The sequence below is a fragment of the Homalodisca vitripennis genome, chromosome 7, assembly GCF_021130785.1.
Source record: "Homalodisca vitripennis isolate AUS2020 chromosome 7, UT_GWSS_2.1, whole genome shotgun sequence".
NCBI lineage: Eukaryota > Metazoa > Arthropoda > Insecta > Hemiptera > Cicadellidae > Homalodisca > Homalodisca vitripennis.
The window spans coordinates 20692075-20703682 of NC_060213.1; the positions used below are offsets into that span (position 1 = coordinate 20692075).

General features: G+C 33.8%; 1 protein-coding gene across 1 annotated transcript in view; it reads left to right on the plus strand.

The window, feature by feature from the left end:
• The window catches only part of LOC124366978 (very-long-chain (3R)-3-hydroxyacyl-CoA dehydratase-like), a 41967-nt gene extending 30712 nt beyond the window's left edge, over positions 1-11255 (plus strand). Inside the window, exons 8-11 of the mRNA XM_046823617.1 lie at positions 2739-2851; positions 4138-4260; positions 8808-8926; positions 11078-11255. Coding sequence (XP_046679573.1) covers positions 2739-2851; positions 4138-4260; positions 8808-8926; positions 11078-11244 — 522 coding nt within the window. The 3' untranslated portion in view covers positions 11245-11255. The remainder of the gene's footprint in view (positions 1-2738; positions 2852-4137; positions 4261-8807; positions 8927-11077) is intronic.
• The last annotated feature ends 353 nt before the right edge of the window (positions 11256-11608 follow it).

Consider the following 11608-nt stretch of genomic DNA (forward strand, 5'->3'; position numbering starts at 1 on the left):
CTATTTCAGTTGTGAAAACACAAATTTATTAATTTTGTAAAAAAATATAAGTGTAAAATGTAAAAATGTTTTGAAATCCATATCTTTTTGTAGAAATATAAACCATTTTAATTACTCCTAAGGCGCAAAAAATCACAGCTATTATTATTACAGTACTAATTGCTTAAATTTTTATTATTTTATTAAACTGCCTAAAATAATTACCAAACATAATGAACTGTTAATTATATATTTTTTGCAAGCCATTAGTTTATGTTGTACATAAAATTTGGATTTGTTGTTACATTAATTGGATATTAATGCAGATACTGTGTAATGCAATCATGTTCATTGATAATAGATGTTGCTGATAATTGATTAGAACAATAGGGGAGCTTGGTTTACCATCTGTTGTATCAAATCATGAACAAATTTAGTTTTATTACTTTTCAAAATGAATTAACAGTTACACTAGCTAATACAAGAACTGGTTAACCTTTTACTCAGCATATATTCTTTCAATACACTGTCCTGACAAATAATACTCTTAGTATTGTCACACACTCACTATATTAATGCCAAGAAAATAGTTAATCTAGTTAAAACAATAACTGGTTAATACTAATTTCTTGCTCTAAAACACTATATTGTCTATAATGATCACTGACGTTTCAATATTAAAGTAATATATATTTATACATTTTTTTTATTATCGTTTGTATTAGTTCCTATAATTTTATCAGTATCAATATCACTAAAATCTTGTATTTCCAAAAAAATTAATTAATTTTCATTATCATTATATTCTAAATATGAAATTATGGGTTTATAATAACTGAAAAAAGAAATAAAAATTCTGGAATAAAACTTTTGCTAAATATTTTATAAACACATCTATTTTTTTTCCACATCTTGTACTTGTGTTTTTATTGTTTGACATTCTTAAATTTAATTTACCTTTTAAAAAGTCAATTAATGGTTTTGACGTTTCTTTAGAAAAATTCGTATTGAAATCTATATTACATTTTTTTTATATAAATCATTTATTTTTTTTAAGTGAATGTGGGTTAGGCCCAATATAATTGAATAAAGGTTATAATTATAATCAACAGAAAGACTAATTTTCTTCTAGGATTAAATTACACTACGGTTTTGTTGCCTAGAAAAGGTCTAATTAATTTATTTTTAATCATTTTTTAAATCTCGTCAGGATGAAACTAGTAGTGAACTGGAATAGGAATTAATATTAACTGTGCTGAAATTCAATTTAGAATTCGATGAGCTTTAAATACTGCTATTAAATGATGCAGTAAGCTAATCAATTTTACATTGGATTCATTCATTAATAAATTAGTAGTTTATAGATTTATTCAAACCAATCCATAACCGTTCCAAAAGAAGAAGTCACTTTAATAAGGAGTGACAATAACCTCTCACTAGCATGCCTGGATAGCCACTGAACGGAGAAATGGCTTGACATCAAAATGGCCATGATAGTCCTATCCCTAGCGGCTACAGAGCAGAAAACGTAACACTTTTCGTTCTGTGATGAGAAATGAAATATTTCCCCCCGTGAAAAACATACATCCATTACTCGCCAAAAGAAGTAGTCACTTCAAAAAAAAAACATCGGTGGTTAATAAAAGACATTGCAAAGAGGAGAGGGTGTTTGTGTATTGGAGAGATTGGGAGATGTGGCAATGATCACAACTGAGAAGCTAGCACGGAGAGTTTCATACCACCAATGGTTCTAATAACCCTTTTATGGATGATTACCAAATTTGAGACTGCTACAGAATGGCCCCATAATATCCAAGCCATAAGCAATATGTGATTGGAATAATCCAAAATACGCTGTCCTAAGGTACTCAGTAGATATTATAGATCTTAATTTCCAAAACAGAAAAGCAACTCTCAAAAGTTTTTTGCTTAATTAACATGATCGTTCCTACTCAATGTCGTGTCATTATAAATTCCCAGTAATTTGATAACAGATTGGTGATCGTTTTGAGAAAGGCTAAGTAATATGTTTTTCGTTTTACTTTCATTGCAGAGAAGTTTATTTAGTTGTGAACCATCTTTCTGAGCTGCAGCCATTGTAGCCTTTAAACTTTCCAGATTATTATGACAGGAGAACAGAGTTGAATCGTCAGCATAGATCACAGACAGAATTCACACCAACATTTTTTTTATAAATCGTTAATTATCACAAGGAAAAAGAAGGGTCCAAGGACAGAACCTTGAGGAACACCTAAAGAAACATCTATTAATGATGATTGTGTCCCTCTTAAACTTACATACTGTCTACAATTTATTAAATACGACTCAATAATTTTGATAGACTTTGAAGATATTCCATAAAAGTCTAATTTAGTTAAAATTCTATGTAACACAGGACTACTATTTTATATATTTTGATATAGGAGATGTCTTATTTTAAAGAGATAAATTATACACGTATAAACGCTTTTTTTTGTTTATACAGTTTTGAATGTTTAAATTATTGTACAAAGTACAAAAAATGTTGGAGATTCCTACAACCTATAAAAATTTTGAAAAATATAAAATAATTTTAGGTGCGTATTAATTATATTATCAAAATGAGACATTCCCATTATTATACAATAATAAGGTCATAAAAGTGCAGGAGGTTTAACATTGTTCTTAAAGGGCTAAGACCAAATGGCCACCAGTACTGTTAATTCTTATAATAATAATAATGATGAAGTACAATCCTGTGAGTCTGTATGTTTGCTCAGGTCACAGGTCGGGCTATTGTGTTGTTTGTGATGATCGACGCAGAGCCAAGGATGCAAGAGAAACCTGTCATCTTCTACCTGTTCCTGATCTGGTCAGTCGTCGAGGTTGTGAGGTGTGTTTACTCATTTAGTAACCCATCTTCTAGCACGTTTACTAACCGATCTGGTTAGCAAACACTTACGGTGCACCGTAAGTGTTTGCTAACCAGATCACCTCACAACGTAAGAGGTGTAACTAGAAAATAACAGGATTGGTCAAGCCACTCTCCCTCCCACTCCTCCTTTTGTTTTGTGAGTGGCCGTACGATATTCAGCCTTATTGCGTTTGTTCGGTGGCTCCGTCAATGCTAATCGTGTTATTTTCTAGTCACACCTCATACATCGAAGGTACTCTAAATAACAAAGTGTAGTTTAATGTTATCACAGTGTTGGTGGACACCATTCTAGAAAATTTGGAGTAAGAATACAAAACTAGGTCGCTGTTTCTACAAGTAAGGAACGTTTACGTCTTCAGAAAATATTTTCAAGCGTTAAAAAATGTGATCAAAGTTTTAAACCGCACACATCTTATGCATACAATATGACAAGTAAAGTTTTAAGATTGTTTTTAACGATGGAAGGATTGTGAAGGAAAGAGGATTTTTCCGGACATTTACCATTGTTCAGTGATATAAAAAAATTAGTAACACTATGTTTCGAAATCTGCAATCTGATGAATAACTCTTCTTCAGGTGAATAACTAACCTAACACATAATTACAAACTAGGTTAATATAAGAGTCGTAGGTGGTTGGTCGACGAATGCAGGCCTATTGTGACCTGTATTCTGTAGTTTAGTTTTATAATTATTGTTGTGTTTAGTTTTTTATTAAGTGCATGTTTTAGAGTTAGTGAAGTTGACACACAACATTGCGGTTGTGATTCCTGACTTAGACGTGCCACAATGCTCTGGTATGATTTGTTTATTTTAACCTATATTTAATTATGTGCTAGGTCAGTTATTTACCTGAAGAAGAGATCAGATTGCAGATCTCGAAATGTAGTGTTACTGATTTTTTTGTCACTGAACGATGGCAAATGTCCAAAAAAGTCCTGTTCCCTCAAGAAGCAAAGTTTAAACATTTGTCAATTCTTTCAAAGAAGTTTTAAATAAACAAAGTATTTTCATTATACAGTGGTAAATTTGAATTGAAAAGAAATAAACGAAAGAGTAACTGCGATCTAGTGGGAACGACAGAAACTACTTGAAAGTGTTTCTTATCTATTGTTGAGAGACACGTATTATATTATTACATGAGACATTATTGAAAAAACCGTTAAGTGCCATAGTGCTTCCCGCACGGCCATTGGGGTTACTAGTTAAGTGTTGAGTAATATTAAATGTAATTTTTTTCTTCCAGATATCCGTACTACATTGTGCAGCTCTATAAGTTCAAGGTTGATTTCTTGACATGGCTCCGGTACTCAATATGGATTCCATTGTACCCTCTGGGTATTCTGTGTGAGGGCATTATCATACTGAGGTGAGTTTATTTATACAATATACAAAATTGTATAAATTAAATACTGTCAAAGCAGTTAACAATAATAAAGTAATTATATTACATAATTTATTATTTACAGAGTTACGTACGTATGTACGAGGGCTGTTTTTTAAGTAAGGGCCGTTCTCCCGTACACGGTAGTAGTTCGCGTTCCTCCCGTAACGAGCGTGCATTCCTAGCGAACAACTTCATGTCAGTTGCAGCTCTGTAGCTAACCTGTATGCATTACTGTGGATCTTTAAAATGTTTAAGATTATCGAATCACCCCGACCCGCGTGTGAGATTCGGTCAGTGATACGATTTTTGACTGCAAGAAACATGTCGTCTGCTAACATTCACCGTCAGCTTTGTGAGGTGTATGTTGCCAAGGCAATGAGTGAAGGTAAAGTGCGGAAATGGGTCTGAGAATTTAAAGATATGGCCGTGAAAATGTCCACAATGAAGATCGCTCAGGCCGGCCATCTGTGATCATGGGAGATTTGGTTACTGCAGTTGACGCAAAAATTCATGAGGACCGACGGTTCACAATAACCACTCTCTCTATGGAATTTCCTCAAGTGTCCAGGTCAGTACTGTACAAAATTGTGTCAGAAAACCTAAACTTTAAAAAATTGTGCTCAAGATGGGTACCCAAACTCCTCACTGAGGATCACATAAAAAAAAAGAGATTAAGCAGTTCTTTGACTTTCTTGACCCGCTACGACGAGGAAGGAGACGACATGTTGAGTCGAATTGTCACAGGAGATGAAACATAGGTATCCCATATCACTCCTGAATCAAAGCAACAGTCCATGGAATGGCGGCACACAACATCTCCAGTCAAAGTCAAAGCCAAGCAAACGCTGTCGCAGCGCAAAGTTATGGCAACTGTGTTCTGGGAGAGGCGCGGTGTTTTGCTAGTGGACTTTTTGCCGCGAGGAATGATGATTAACTCAGAAGCATACTGCGCAACCCTGGCCAGTCTCCGACGCGCCATTCAGAACAAAAGACGCGGCATGCTGACAAAGGGAATTCTGCTCCTCCATGACAATGCAAGGCCTCACACCGCTGCTCGAACACAGGAAATGATCGACCCTTTTGGCTGGGAAGTTTTTGAATTATCCGCCGTACAGCCCCGACCTTGCTCCGAGCGATTTCCACCTTTTTCGGTACTTGAAAAATCATCTTGGCGGGAAGCGCTACAATGACGACGAAGAAGTCAAGACGGCCGTGAACTTCTGGTTGTCAGAGCGGGCGGCAAATTTCTTTGAAGAGGGATTTCAAAACTTAGTTTTAAGATATGATAAGTGCCTTAACAAACAAGGCAACTATGTAGAAAAATAAAAAAAGTATGTAGATTCTGAAAATAAATGTATTTTGAAAAAAAATAATTGTTGTTATTTAAAAAAAAAAAACGGCCCTTACTTAAAAAACAGCCCTCGTACAAGTAGTAATATTTAACAGTTTAAAATTATTATGGATATGGATTGGATGAAAGTACTCCTTAATACTGTATAATGCTTTACCTAATAGATATAGTTTTACATTTTTATTAAATTAATTCTTATTTTAGCTCTTTTTCAAGTTAGGAGGTAAGTGCTTATAAAATTTCAAACCTATAAAGCTGATATTTTTATAAAAACCTTTTTATGCGATTGGACTGTTGGGATATCTTTTCCTCTTATATTATAATTATGAATGTCTTGGTTTGTCAACAAATCTAAATTATTAAAACAAAATTAGAATAGTTTTATATATGAACATGGAGTAAACTTTTGAAAATCTCAGTTCAGTAAAATGTGCTGTACAAGAATATCTTATGTCGAGTTTTAAAATTATTCTATAGCACTTCTTTGCAACTGTGAAATTGAATCCAATTTTTATTTTTAAGCACTTCCATACACCCTCTATTCTGTAAACCGATATTAGGTTGTATCTAATAAAAATGGTAATGTTACATTTATATCGTTGCGTTTTTTACAGAAGCCCTACAAGTAAAGTTTACAAAATTTTGATTTACTTAGGTGTAACAATAATTTTTGCATGACATAAGGTTAGCATGCATGACAATTAATAAATAAAAATTTGTTAACCCATTGCGGATCGTATTGTTTTGGCGCGCGGGCATGAATTAATTTATGGTCAGCAGCCGCACGAACAGTAATGGTGCGCCACATCGTATCGCTCGCTATTGTATACTAGAATATTCGGCTGTGAAGGTATTCGTTCAGATGGGACATGGGCCTGCTGGGGTATCTGTGATGTAGGAACGATAACACGCGAGCAAGGTTCCGGGGGTGGCAGGGATGTCTGAATCATAGTCTAAATAAAGCGGCTCGGGCGAAGCGATTACAACATCCGGGCCATTGTCTATACTAAATCCGCCAACATGTACGTCAGCATCGTTTAGTTGTGTCACTAACCTCAGAAGTATTATAATAACAACTGAGGAAAACACCCAATCAGAAGCGCTAAAAGGCAGAGAGTAAACTCATATGAATGATTTTTCAACTTCGACATACAACTGCAATGTGTATGATATTTATAAAACTTATGAAAACTCTAAACGTAGACCGTTGTTAAACACTCTTAGTTAACAAGTGAAGACGATCGCCCGATCTATCAGACATTAATGGAACTATTAGGAGGGAAACTTAAAGGCAGACCGCTTTTGCGACCTGAGCTCGTCATCGTGGTCCGTTAGGCCCGACCGCTGCGTGACAAACCCAGCTCGTCAGTGATCCGCAATGGGTTAATGGGACACGCCAAATCATACTTAGGTTAGAGAAAGGAAATATACTAGTTAGGTTAATCCTTATAACATATTTACAATGTCATATTTTTAAGTGCATAGCTACGTAAAAGACACAATTTACAACGGTGATGGAACTAAGGAGGGAGAGATGAGAGGGATAGAGCCCCCAAAATTCTTACAAAATATATGTATAATAGCAATTCAAATTATTTAATACAGCAGTAAAATGTTTTACTTCGGTTATGCTTATCTAATTTACTATATTTATATTTTTTCATATTTATTCCATAACCCCAGCCATGGTGTACTCTTATATCAGATTCATCCCCTCCCCCTCCTAGTTACACCACTGGTAGGTAAACCTTTTTTCTTAATAAAACCCATTTTTATAATTTCTCGAAGTTTTGGTCCTCATCAATCATCACCATCATGAAATGGAAGTGATGAGGTATACACCATTGATTCAAAGAAATTTTAATTTAACTTTGTTCAAGTACACTGCTAATGAAGGATTAATGGGATTTCGGACATTTTGTTATATGGTACAAAAATTCAAACACTCCGTTTGGAGAATGTTATTTAATTGCCATAAGGCATAAGATAAGCGTTCAAGTCTTAAAGTATTCTATGTGGGAAACTAGACTTGCTAAAGATTACTTAAGTTGATACTAGCAATTTCCTTCTCAGTGAAACTAGACTTGCCGAAAGATACCTGAGTCGAGACTAGCAATTTCCTTCTCAGTGAAAAATAGACTTGCCAAAGATTAGCTAAGTTGATACTAGCAATTTCCTTCTCAGTGAAACTAGACTTGCCGAAAGATACCTGAGTCGAGACTAGCAATTTCCTTCCCAGTGAAACTAGACTTGCCAAAGCATACCTGAGTTGACACTAGCAATTTCCTTCTCAGTGAAACTAGACTTGCCGAAAGATACCTGAGTCGAGACTAGCAATTTCCTTCCCAGTGAAACTAGACTTGCCGAAGGATGCCTGAGTCGACACTAGCAATTTCCTTCCCAGTGAAATTAGACTTGCCGAAGGATGGCTGAGTCGACACCAGGAATTTCCTTCCAAGTGAAACTAGACTTGCCGAAGGATGCCTGAGTTGACACTAGCAATTTCCTTCCCAGTGAAACTAGACTTGCCGAAGGATGCCTGAGTTGACACTAGCAATTTCCTTCTCAGTGAAACTAGACTTGCCGAAGGATGCCTGAGTTGACACTAGCAATTTCCTTCTCAGTGAAACTAGACTTGCCGAAAGATACCTGAGTCGAGACTAGCAATTTCCTTCCCAGTGAAACTAGACTTGCCGAAGGATGCCTGAGTCGACACAAGCAATTTCCTTCCCAGGGAAACTAGACTTGCCGAAGGATACTGAGTCTATACTAACAATCTCCTCTCCACGTAAAAACTAGACTTACCAAAAAATACCTGAGTCCTCCTCTCCATTTTATTGAGAGTTACTTTTCTCCACTAAACCAGGACAGATTTCCAATCTCATAACATCTCTGAAATAAATTGAATTTGGGGAGAAATTAATCTTAGATGTGAACGTTGCTAATTTTGATTAGCTCCAGGATACCCAACTCTGTTTTAACTACATATTTGTATTGTAACTACTATTTATCAACAAAATAGGTAAAACCAATAGTAAGATCTATTTTGCCTATACAAAATGTGATAATATCATGGAAAGAGAACCAAATTATAATATATCCTTGTCCGAAACAACAGTATTACAGAACTGTATTGTTCTCCACCGTACTGCAATCTGAGACTATAATACTGTTACAGGAACATCCCATACTTCGAGGAGACGCAGAGATTTTCAGTTGCAATGCCCAACAACTGGAATTTCACATTCCATTCGCCAACAGCGATGAAGGTTTACCTCCTGCTGTTGTTCTTTCCAGGTAATTAAAGTTTTTGTTGGTCAAATTTTCTATTGTTTAGTAATTATTACTTTGTATACATTATTACCGGTCAAAACGTGTGTCTATAAAAAAGGCAAAGTTAATCTTCTTTTGTACAGTGATATCTAACCTCTGATAAGCTGTTTCTTTAATCAATTGTCTTGTTATTTTCAGTCACAACACGATGTACAAACAGGTTTTGTAAATATAACTTGAACGAGGTAGAAAAGTAAAGATGGAAATCTGGAAATACATCTGAACCCCCTGGAAACAGTTTACGTTGGTTCTGGAAACGCTAAACCTGCTATAACTCTGTGGATGACTTTTTTGTGAATTAAAAAGCTACCGAGATGATGATTTTACTTCACAAGAGTTTAAAGACATATTTCAAATTTATAGGCATTTTATAACATTCTCTTTCTTTGCAAAAAATTCTTAATTGAACGATCTACTCTATTTACTATAGCGGTTTCAAAATTTCGACTAAAGATTTTTATTGATGATTGACGACAGTTTGAACATCTCATTACGTATTCAGAAGCATTGGTAGAAGTGTTACCATTTATACCAAAAACCTCTATAAATATAATATAAATAATTTTGTTCAATGTTTGATGATTTTGGATCTTAACTGATTGGCCTATTATTTATGTTTACATTGTTCTTTATACTTCTTCTGTTTCTTAATGTATAATGAGATAAAGGATGTCTATTTGCTCATTCGGGCTATGAATATGATGAAGATAAAAAAAAAATGTTACACATACCAAATTTAAAAAATACCCGTAGATGGTTTCCTGCAACATCCATTCACCAATAGCGAACAGTATAATACTACAGTTATAGTTTTTAAACTCTTTGAAAATAAAAAACAAAATTTATCTGTGAATAAAAACAGTAAAACAAAATTATAACAGATTCTTATTAATGTTACTTTTAATCTAGAGCCAATATTCAGTGATTTGTATGTTGGCCGAATAGACGTAATATAATGTATTTGTTGGATAAAAATACCAGGATCATTTTGAACTATTCACATTCTTTTAGTGAAAGTAATAATTTTTCTTTGCTCTTTTGACTTTATTGATAAGTAATTGGTTAGACTAAAGACTTTTTACTGATTGTTTAAAAATTTGTATCTATATTTAACATTTTCACAACAGCGTGTACCAATCATGTACACATTAAGCCTTCGTTAAACTGTTGCTATGCATTACTTATTGCGTTTTTATTATTTGCCTGTCTTCGTAGTTTGTTAAATGTGATTCCGTGCTTAAATAAATACCTTAGACTATCATGTAGGCTACCCTGTTGGACACACAATTGCTTAATTTTTAAGGTAAATTAATTTTTTAGGTACTCCTTGGTATACATAGAAAAACATTGAAAAAACACATTTAAGTAATTTTTTGTTGCCAATATTCGAAGCCTACGTACATTTCCCGTTATATTTAGACATTTAATGTAAACTTACGGTTTTTTTGCCATTTTTATTAAAAGTTCGACTCTAAATAAAAAAGTTCTGAAATATATGTTGTTGTGAACATGTTAATTTAAGAAAGGAAAAAATATTACCTAAGGAATGGAAGAATATTACAATAGATAAGTATTATTCGAGATCACAGAAAGTTATAAACAAACAATATTAATGCTTCATTTTGAGTAAATAATTTAATTGCACTATAAAAAGGTTTACTAACTATTCATGGATTATAGAATCTTCAATGTTTTAAGAAAAATTAACTTTTTGTAAGTGATATCAACTTAAATTCCTGATAAATGATGTTTTGTAATAAACTATCACAATCTTTAACAAGAAGTTGGACGGATTTAGAATTTTGAACTGTAGAACTAATATATATTTTGACTGGACTATGTACAAATCAATTATTAGAATTTTAATTTTTAAAACACGTTAATTACAATTTTTCTATCAAGTGGCATATTATTTCAAGTCTTTAATTTCCGTAATGCATCATTATCTTCTCTCTTATAAAATCTAACGTAAAATCCACACTTTTATGGAATATTTTGTGACTACATCCATTCTATTCAATTCGATTCCTCTGCTCCTGAAGTAGACTGTACAGTCAAGTACTGTACAATGTGTGATTTTATCAGTTTGCCATTAACTAGTAAATAATGTTGCAGGAATGTACGCAATGATGACTCACATGTACAGAGCTAGAATGAAGAAAATTTGGACCGAGACGCTTAGCCAGGAAAACCAAATAAGTGCCACTTCGCTGCTTATTCCATTCATGCCATCCTTTTCATCCAAGCTAGTTTTAATCTTTAAGGACCTTACCGTTACGTAGTAATAGTTTTGGTGCAAATAATTTTTTTTCTGTTAAGATATCTAGGTATAACACAGTAAGTTTATAGTGTACCGTGAACTCTCTATTGTTTGAACTTCTATGAATTCAATTGTGGTTGTGTCATTTTTATCTCTGCCTCAGATAAATTGTTGGCCTGGTTAATTTTTTTTGATATTTTTACGTGATACGTTAGGTTTGATCAAATGTGTAGCTGTGTTACCCGACGAATGTTATGAGGGTGTAATTTTACACGGCTCGAGAAAGTGGTAAGATCTCTCTTAAATAGATCTCTAAAATTATTTTGTATGTCATTATACCTAACAAAAGTGTGTGGTAAGTGATCTGAGCGAATTTCAAGTCATTG